The 10,844-nt window shown below is 43.0% G+C and overlaps 1 protein-coding gene across 1 annotated transcript; it reads left to right on the top strand.

The window, feature by feature from the left end:
- Positions 1-955: 955 nt before the first annotated feature.
- On the top strand, positions 956-2,032 carry LOC112748621 (uncharacterized). Its single transcript, XM_025796849.1, has one exon. The coding sequence runs from the start codon at positions 956-958 to the stop codon at positions 2,030-2,032; it is 1,077 nt and encodes a 358-aa protein (XP_025652634.1).
- The last annotated feature ends 8,812 nt before the right edge of the window (positions 2,033-10,844 follow it).

Here is a 10,844-nt window from a genome sequence, read left to right as displayed (position 1 = left end):
TTGGGAGCGATTCCGTAAACTTCTTGACTCATGCCCCAACCACATAATTGACACTCAAGTATTGCTTAGCTATGTGTGCCAAGGCATGAGGGAGCAATATAATAATTTATTGGATGCTTCAAGCAACGGTTCTTTGTCAAAGTATAGGACGGAGGAGGAGGCATGACAACTCATTACCGACTTGGCCGAGTCCACTCAACATGCTAGACGGAGATTCAACCGCCCAAAGGCCGTGAATGAAGTCTCTTCTAGTGGTGAGACCGCTACCCTTACTAAGAACTTGTGTGAAATGACAAGTCTTCTAAAGCAACTCCAAGTGAATCACCAACAACCTCCATCCCAACAAGAACCACCACCTCCTCAAAACCAACAATGTCAACAATTGGTCACCCAAAAAGTGTGTGGCATTTGCTCATGCTACTCCCACTATACGGACAAATGCCCAAGTCTCCAAGAAGATAACACTCTAGCGGCTACCCACAACTTTTATGATCGCTCCTACTATGAACGTGCTAATCAAGGATACCATTCACAAGGGAGCAATTACAACCAAGGGTACCCCCAACAAGGAGGCAACTATAGCCAAGGGAGTAACAACTCTAATCAAAGGTGGAGGGATAACTCCAACCAAGGTTGGCGGGACAATTATCAACAAGGAGGAAGGGACAATGGAGGCAACCAAAGATGGAACAACAACACTGCACAAAACCGATATTCACAAAACCCTCTAAACCAACAACCAAACCAAGGAAAGAACTATCAAACCTACATACCACCTCATAGACAACCACTTCTACCCAACCAACCCCAAGCACCACAAATCACATATCCTTCCACTTCTCCAAATCAAAATGACACACTCCAATCCATACTCCAAGGGCAAAAAGAAATCCAAAATACACTCAACTCAAGTCTTAATGGTCTTACTTCCACCCTCTAAGCTCTCATTGCTCGCATGGAGCTACCTTCTACCTCTATTTCTCAAGCCTCACCCTCTAGTGCCATACCTTCTCAACCCCTACCCAATCCCAAAGGTAGCATCAATACCGTAACCTTGAGGTCTGGAACTCAATTGAAGGAAAGGGACTCAAAGGCACTTAGTCCAATGATAGTCACTCAAGAGAAGAATGGAGTTGAGATAAAAGAAGTTGAAGAGGAGGAGGAAGCACAAGTGGTAGTTGAAGATGAAGACCCTCAACCAAGGAATGAAGTCCCTAGAAAGGAGCAAGTCTTAGAGGAAGTGGCTCAACCAATTCTATTTCCTACATTGGCAAGAAAGGCTAAGAAGCGTATGGAACTTGACCCAAAAATGGTAGAGATGTTCAAGAAAGTGGAGGTAACTATCCCCCTCTTTAATGTTATACATCAAGTGCCTAAATATGCAAAATTTCTTAAGGACTTGTGTATGAACAAAGATAGAATTCATGAGTTGAAAACCATTCCATTGGGTAGTTCCATTTCGGCTTTAATGGGAGCCATTCCGGAAAGGTGTGTTGATCCAGACCCTTGTTTAGTCTCTTGTGTCATTGATGGAGTCCAATTCATTGATTGTATGTGTGACCTCGGTGCATGCGTTAGCATTATGCCTCTTTCTGTTTATCATCTATTGAAGCTCCCACCGTTGAAGCGGTCGGCAGCTAGGTTTGTCTTGGCGGACAAGAGCATAATAACCGTGACGGGTATTGCAGAAGATGTGTTGGTCAACATAAAGGGTTTGATATTTCCAATTGATTTCCATATTATTGAGATGCCACCAAGTGAATCCGAGAGGGCATCATCCATCCTACTTGGGAGGCCATTTTTAAGGACCTCTAGATTCAAGTTGGATGCCCATTCGGGAACCTACTCATTTGAGATAGATGGGAGAGTTGTATGTTTTAGCCTAGAAGAGGCAATAAGGCACCCACCGGAGAACCATTCCATATTCTGGTGTGATCAAATTGACAACATTGTGGCCGAAGTGCATTATGCAAAGCTAGAAGAGAAACATATGATTGAAGAAGATAGTGAAGATCCAAGTGAAGAAGTTTAAATAACAAGCCAAGAGCAAAAGCTAGAATTGAAGCCATTACCACCCCACCTAAAGTACTCATACCTTGATGAAGCCCACAAGTTCCCGGTGATCATAGCAAGGGAACTAAATCCTCAACAGGAAGAGAAGTTGTTATGTGTTTTGAGGAAGAATAAAAGGGCAATAGGGTGGAGCTTGACGGATCTAGTGGGGATAAGTCCCCAAGTGTGTGAGCACCGGATCTTTTTAGAGGAAGAAGCTAGACCCGTAAGACAACCTCAAAGATGATTGAATCCTACCATTTTGGAGGTTGTCAAGAAGGAGGTAACACGGTTACTTGAGGCGGACATCATCTACCCCATTTCGGATAGTGAATGGGTGAGTCCCGTTCAAGTTGTGCCAAAGAAGTCCGGAGTAACCACAATCAAGAACGAAAGCGGGGAGCTCATAGTAACACGGGTGCAAAACTCTTGGCGAGTATGCATAGACTACCGAAGGTTGAACTCGGCCACTAGAAAAGATCATTTTCCACTTTCGTTTATCGATCAAATGCTCGATCGATTATCCGGTAAATCCCATTATTACTTTCTAGATGGCTATTCGGGGTACTTTCAAATACACATTGCTCTAGAGGACCAAGAAAAAACAACATTTACTTGCCCTTTTGGAACTTATGCCTACAAGCGTATGCCATTCGACTTATGCAATGCACCAGCAACTTTCCAAAGGTGCATGATGAGCATATTTGTGGACTTTCTAGAGCAATGCATGGAGGTATTCATGGATGACTTAACGGTATATGGTGATTCTTTTGATCATTGCTTGGATAATCTTGAAAAAGTTTTGGAAAGATGTACTAAAACCAACCTTGTCTTGAATTTTGAGAAGTGTTATTTCATGGTTAAGCAAGGCATTGTTTTAGGACATATTGTTTCCAAAGATGGTATTTCCGTAGATCCAGCAAAGATTAATGTTATATCTAGCTTTCCTTACCCCTCTTCCGAGAGGGAAGTCCGTTCTTTCTTTGGACATGCAGGATTTTATCGAAGATTCATAAAGGACTTTAGTAAGGTAGCATTACCTCTATCAAGACTGTTGCAAAAGGACATTGGGTTTGATTTAAGCAAGGAATGCATGGAGGCTTTTGACAAGCTCAAAGTAGCATTGACCCAAGCTCCCATTGTGCGAGAGCCGGATTGGAGTCGGCCATTCGAAATAATATGTGATGCTTCAAATTTTGCCGTGGGAGCCGCGTTAGCACAACGCGAGGGTAAGATTCCATATGCCATAGCCTATGCATCAAAAACACTAGATGGAGCCCAATCCAACTACACTACCACCGAAAAAGAACTTTTGGCCATAGTTTTTTCCTTGGACAAGTTCCGAGCATATCTACTTGGTTCGAAGGTGGTGGTGTACTCGGATCATGCGGCGTTAAAGTATTTGTTGGCTAAGAAGGAATCTAAACCGAGATTGATTAGATGGGTTTTATTGTTGCAAGAGTTTGACTTGGAAATTAAGGATAGGAGTGGTACGTAAAACCTAGTGGGGGACCACTTAAGTCGCCTTGAACACACAAAAGGCGATACCACTCCTATTAATGATTCTTTTCCCTTTGAGGGCTTGCATGCAATCTCGAAAACCATTCCTTGGTATGCACCAATCGCCAATTACTTAGTATCTCGCTCCTTCCCTCCTAATCTCTCCAATCATCAAAGGGATAAGCTAAAAAGCGAATCCAAATACTATGTGTGGGATGACCCATACCTTTGGAGATGTGGGGCGGATCAAGTAATTCGGAGGGGCATTCCAAAAATCAAATTCCACTCAATCTTGGAAGCTTGCCACTCCTCCGAAGGAGGAGGCCATTTTGGACCTCAAAGAACGGCAAGGAAAGTCCTAGATTGTGGATTTTGGTGGCCAACTCTTTTCAAGGACTCTTCTTATTTTTGTAAATCTTGTTCTCAATGCATTAGATTTGGTAATATCTCCAAGAAGGACGAAATTCCCCAACAAACCATGCTATTTTGTGAGATTTTTTATGTGTGGGGAATTGACTTCATGGGGCCCTTCCCAAATTCTAATGGTTTTCTCTACATTCTACTTGCCGTTGATTATGTGTCCAAATGGGTGAAAGCAATACCCACCCGGACGGATGATGCTAATGTGGTCCTTTCCTTTGTGAGAAACAATATCATTTGTCGATTTGGGTCACCGCGAGCAATCGTGAGTGACCAAGGTTCACATTTTTGCATTAAGAAAATGGAAGGGCTAATAAGGAAATATAGCATCATGCATAAAGTAGCCACGGCCTACCACCCACAAACAAACAGCCAAGCCGAGGTTTCCAATCGGGAGATTAAACACATCTTGGAAAGGATTGTGAAGCCTAATAGGAAAAATTGGAGTTCTAAGCTCACCGATGCATTATGGGCCTACCGAATGGCATACAAAACGCCAATTGGCATGAGTCCCTTTCAGTTGGTGTATGACAAGGCTTGCCACTTACCGGTGGAGATAGAGCACAAAGTATATTGGGCCATCAAAGAGTACAATCCAAGTTTGGGTGGAGCCGGAGTTGCAAGGAAGCTACAACTAGCGGAGTTGGAATGTTTGAGGCTTGAAGCTTATGAGAATTCTGGACTTTACAAGGAGAAAATGAAAGCCGTGCATGATAGGAAAATAAGAGGCAAAGAATTTAAAGCCGGTGATCTAGTCCTCCTTTACAATTCTAGATTGAGATTGTTACCCGGAAAACTAAGGTCAAAATGGGAAGGCCCATATCAAGTAGTGAAAGCGGAACCCTATGGGGTTTACCATTTGCGCCATCCCTCAACTCAGGATATCTTCAAGGTCAATGGGCATCGTCTCAAGTTGTATCATGGTAAGCAAATGAAGAGCAACAAGGAGATTGAGGTATTCCTTTTGGAAGATGCACCTCTTGACAAAGAGCAATGAGCTAGTGAAAGTCCAACATAAGGACATTAAACAAAAGTGCTAGGTGGGAGACACCCCACCATGGTGAGATCTATCCTTTTTACCCTTTTGTATATAGTTCTTAAACTCTTGATTGTTTTGTGATTGCTTAGCTATAGTCTTATTTGATTAGAGTAGATTGTGAATACTTTGGATAATTTGTTCATGAAGACTTACATTGATTTTTCAATGGATGAATTGATTTTGTGGTAGGTGAACACCCCTTTTATCAGTTTTGTATTGAGTTTTGGGGGTTTTTTGGCCTCTTTGGCTTATTTGGCCATTAAATTCATGATAATTAGGCATTCTTCATGTTCATTCAAAAAAAAAGGGGGGGAGGGGGGGCGCGAGTCCGCACACTATGCGCGTACGCGCCCATACGCTTTTGCAGCTCTTGGGTCATTTTCCAGAGAGTTGTGCAAATTCTCGGCCAATTTTGGGCCTTGGACACAACCACCGTCGCGCGTGCGCGCACCTGGCGCGTTCGTGCCCATGGCCATTTGTGCAACAGCGCGCGCACGCACACTAGCCGCGTCTGCGCCAATGATGCGAAATGCATCCCTGAGCAATTTTCCCGAGAGTTGTGCCAAATTTGTGCCCAATGGCCCAACTCGACTCGCGCATCAGCGCACAAGCCACGCACGCGCACCTCAAGCACCATGCATATCAATGCGCCAGCGCATCGTGCGCGCCCGCATCGATTGTAAAATTCCTCTTCCAGTACTTTTTCCCGAGAGTTGTGCCAAAGTTGTGCCCAACTTGTGCTGCAGGCACAACTCAGCTGCACGCGCTTGCGCACATGACGCTCGCGCGCACGCCTGCACTTCACCACTCCACGCGTCCGCGCACTAGCCGCGTCCGCGCACCTATTGTTTTTGCCCATGCACGCACCCGCATGCATGGCGCATGCATGCTGGTTTCGCGAACCACCTACATTAGAGCGCGCCCTTTTCTTTCAATCTCTTCTTACCTTCTTCCAATCACCATTCTTCCTCACTTCTACCCCCCTCTACCATTTTATCACCTCTCTTCCACCATCACCGGCGGTAACCACCACCTCCGGCGGTCCCGCACCTCTCTTGCTCCTCTCTTCTCTCATACTCTTCACCATCTTTTCTCTCACTTCCATACCCCAATTCTCTTCTTCCTCTCAAGGTACTTCTCACTTCTACTCTTGTTTAGTTTTCTTTTTCCTCTTCCTTTCCTTAGTCACATTCCCCTACTCTTCCTCTTAGTTAGTTTTCATTCATGTTTACTTGGTTTGTTAGATTTTCTTTCTCTTTATTTTTTTCTTATGGGTGTTAAAAGTAAGGATTACTCTTGTTTTGTGGAGTTGGATGCTCTTAATTGCTTTCTCTTGCAATGTATGGTATGCTTTGGTGATTAATGATGCTTTGTGGGATGTTACATTGCCACCCTTCTCTCATTTTTATTATAAAAAGGGATGCACACCAAGTGTTTGATGGAAGGCCCACATGACTTTTTGGAGTTACCTTGACTTAGTGTTTTCTATTTTGGTGTTCTTTCTCATTCACTTGCTTGTTCATATGTGCATTGAGCTTACTACATTTCTTGCTTCATTTTCGCATGCTCATCCCCTAACTCTCACTTCTTGTTATTGATGTTAAGAGTGTATGCTTCTCATGCTTCTTGTTTGCATGCATATATCAGTCATACATCACATGCTAGTGCTTAGCCACGATTTTCATTGTTGCCTTAGTTACATGTTGCAGCTGTCATGTATCTAAGCCGCTTATTCTTTTATGCTTTATCACTTGCATGATTATTCTTTCTTGGTGCTTCTTTAAGTTTAATTTTGCCACCTTTTCCTCTTTTCTAGGATGGTTGTCAAGAAAGACAAAGGGAAGGCACCCAAGAAGGCACCTTCACGGTCCACTAACAAAGCATAACAAGCACCTTGATCCAGGAGCGTTGCTAACATTGATATTTTAGAAAAGGACAATCCGACAAGGGATCCGAACAAGTTCCCCAACTGCTATTATGAACTTGTCTACCACTTGATCAAACCAAAGAACTATTATGCGGAGCCTTATCTAGCCCCTCCGGCTCATGTAATTCCGCTCATCATGCCCTGCATCAAGCAACGGCAATGGGAGTTCCTATTGAGGAAGCCACTGGAAGCAAACTTGTCCTGGGTGGTAGAATTTTACACTAACTACCACTCCTCCTCCCTTGCATCGGTATTTGTGCGCCGAAGGCAAGTTCCTGTCACGGAGGAGGCCATTCAAAGTGTGCTTAAGACCGGACCGTTAGCAGAGGGGATTGATGAATATCAAGAGATTTTTTCGGCACGGTGCAAATATGCGTTTGATTGGAATGCCATCCTCAAGGTCATTGCTATACCCGAATCATTCTGGATTCGAGGAAGGATGAGGCCGAGGCCCAAGGGCATTGACGCACATTTTCTCACTAGAGAGGCTCAGGCATGGGCACAAATTCTAGCCCATTATGTGCTCCCTAGTACCCATGGCTCATCCATCACTGCCGAGTTAGCCATGTTGGTTTGGTGTGTCCTCACAAAGAGACCGGTGCATATTTGACAGGCTCCCAAGGGTGTATTGGTAAAGATTTTCTCCAATAAAACCTCGTTGCAAGTATAGATCTACCAACAACAATCCTCGGGGGTCAAATTTAGAGAGGGATTTGGTTGTCACAAGTTCAACCCCAATAGAAATAACCGAAGTATTCAAACCTCGGGTCGTCTCACAAGGAATAGGCAAACATGTGCTTCAACATTGGTTAAAAATCCGTGGTTGTGAGTTATGAGCATGAAAATAAATGGAAATCTTAACAAGCAAGTAATCTTAAATTGCAACAAACTAATTCAACTATCTAAGCAAAACATGAGCAATTCCAATGAACAAGCAACATTCCACTTAATTCTATTATAAACCAAGCAAGTAACTGTAAGTAAAGCAAATAATTTGGGAAAATTGGTTTTCAAATATGAATAATAAAAGTAACTCTTGGCTAGGCATGGGAATTGGGGTCACGATCCTTGTCTAACAATCGTATCTTGACAATTATGAGGAACCAAGCTCATTAAGTCTACCCTCAAAGTCTTAAGTACATGATATCTACTCCTAGACTTGAAGTACGTCAAATGGCTTTGATCACATCAACCCATAAGTCCCAACCTACCTACTAATTAGATTAGTAGTGGGTTGGCATCAATGAGTATCAAATTGACCACCAAGGGCTCCCAAATCATCAAATCCATTAGACCCAATGACTCAAGTTTACCCAATTCCCTTGACCTAGGCCAAGAGTAAAGAAGACTACTCCATAATCAAAGTAAACAATTCATCGAACACTTGGTAAGTATTAACAAAAGACATGTTCAAAATAGCAATTAAATTGAAATCTACAAGTACCCACTAACAATTATCAACATACAATCATCCAAACAACAAAATTAAACATAGAAATTATCAATGTAACATCAACAAGTCAAGATTCACAACATTCATGAAATGGGTATAAAATGACAATTGACAAGAATTCATAAAACTATCACTAGATATAAGCAAAATCGTAACAAGGAATTCAAATTGAACAATTAAAACTAGTAAGTAACAAGATCCAATTCATAAATCAACAAGGGAAGATCAAATTAAAACTAGATCTAGAGAGGAACAAGGATTTCTCTCTCTAGAATAACCAAAGAACCAAAAACTAGCTAAAATTATATCTTAGTGTAAAAATGATTGATCCCTCCCTTTCCCCTAGCATCCTTGGGTCTTTTCCATGCAGAAACAGCTTGAAATTGGGCCTGATGAGCCTCAGAAATCGCTAGGCACGATTTCCTTAAATGAGGTCACGTGCAGCTTCCCACGCATGTGCGCCATGCGTGTGTGCGCGCCGATTGCTTTTGCGATCCACGCGTGCGTGCCAAGTGCACGTGCGCATCGATAGGAATCTTCTGATCCGCGCGGATGCGTCCATCCTTGCGCGCCACTTTTAGCCAATTCCATCCACGCGTCCGCGTCGAGTGCGCGGGCGCGCCGATGCTGCTTTTCCCAAGATTTCAATTCTTCATGTTCCTCCCTCTTTGTACATGCTTTCTCCCTCTCTTCTAAGTCATTCCTACCCTATAATTTCTGAAATTACTCAACAAATTCATCACGACATCGAATGGCAATAGAAGAGGATTAAAATATGGCAATTTTAAGGCAAAATAAGCATGTTTTCCATCATGGAGCATGGTGCGCAGAAATTGTGATTACACTTTGGTTATGTAAAATTCATCGCTCTTTCTTTCCCTGGTAATGGCGCCAAAAACATGATGCCAATACCATGGTTCACAACTTCGCACAACTAACCAGCAAGTGCACTGGGTTGTCCAAGTAATACCTTACGTGAGTAAGGGTCGAATCCCACGGAGATTGTTGGTATGAAGCAAGCTATGGTCACCTCGTAAATCTCAGTCAGGCAGGTATAAATTGATAATGGAGTTTTCGAAAACAATTAATAAAACAGGGATAGAAATACTGATGTAAATCATTGGTGAGAATTTCAGATAAGCGAATAGAGATGCTTTCGTTCCTCTGAACCTCTGCTTTCCTGCTATCTTCACCCAATCAGTCTTACTCCTTTCCATGGCTGGCTTTATGTGATGCATCACCATTGTCAATGGCTACTTTCGGACTTCTCTCGGGAAAATGATCCAAATGCCCTGTCACGGCACGGCTAATCGTCTGGAGGCATCACCCTTGTCAATGGTTTATATCCTATCCTCTCAGTGAACATGGTCAACGCACCCTGTCACGGCACGGCTATTCATCTGTCGGTTCTCAATCCTGCTGGAATAGGATTTACTATCCTTTTGCGTCTGTCACTACGCCCAGCAATCGCGAGTTTGAAGCTCGTCACAGTCATTCAATCATTGAATCCTACTCGGAATACCACAGACAAGGTTTAGACCTTCCGGATTCTCTTGAATGCCGCCATCATTCTAGCTTACACCACGAAGATTCTGGTTAAGAGATCTAAGAGATACTCATTCAGTCGAAGGTAGAACGAAAGTGGTTGTCAGGAACGCGTTCATAGGGAATGATGATGATTGTCACGTTCATCACATTCAGGTTGAAGTGCGAATGAATATCTTAGAAGCGAAATAAGATGAATTGAATAGAAAACAGTCGTACTTTGCATTAATCTTTGAGGAACAGCAGAGCTCTACACCTTAATCTATGGAGTGTAGAAACTCTACCGTTAAAATTACATAAGTGAAAGGTCCAGGCATGGCCGAGATGGCCAGCCCCCAAAACGTGATCACAGGATCAAAATACGATCCAAGATGTCTAATACAATAGTAAAAGGTCTTATTTATAATAAACTAGTCACTAGGGTTTACACAAATAAGTAATTGATGCATAAATCCACTTCCAGGGCCCACTTGGTGTGTGCTTGGGCTGAGCTTGAGTGTTGCACGTGTAGAGGTCCTTCTTGGAGTTGAACTCCAGCATTTGTGCCAGTTTGGGCGTTCAACTCTGGTTTTGGATCCTTTTCTGGCGCTGGACGCCAGAATTGGGTAGAGAGCTGGTGTTGAACGCCAGTTTGCATCGTCTATTCTTGGCCAAAGTATGGATTATTATATATTTCTGGAAAGCTCTAGATGTATAATTTCCAACGCAATTCGAAGCGCGCCATTTCGAGTTCTGTAGCTCTAGAAAATCCATTTTGAGTGTAGGGAGGTCAGAATCCAACAGCATCAGCAGTCCTTCTTCAACCTCTGAATCTGATTTCTGCTCAAGTCCCTCAATTTCAGCCAGAAAATACCTGAAATCATAGAAAAACACACAAACTCATAGTAAAGTCCAGAAATGTGAATTTA

This window comes from Arachis hypogaea, chromosome 15 (genome assembly GCF_003086295.3).
Source record: "Arachis hypogaea cultivar Tifrunner chromosome 15, arahy.Tifrunner.gnm2.J5K5, whole genome shotgun sequence".
Lineage (NCBI taxonomy): Eukaryota > Viridiplantae > Streptophyta > Magnoliopsida > Fabales > Fabaceae > Arachis > Arachis hypogaea.
Note: the sequence above shows the minus strand (reverse complement) of the source record. Positions and strands in the feature narration are given on the sequence as shown.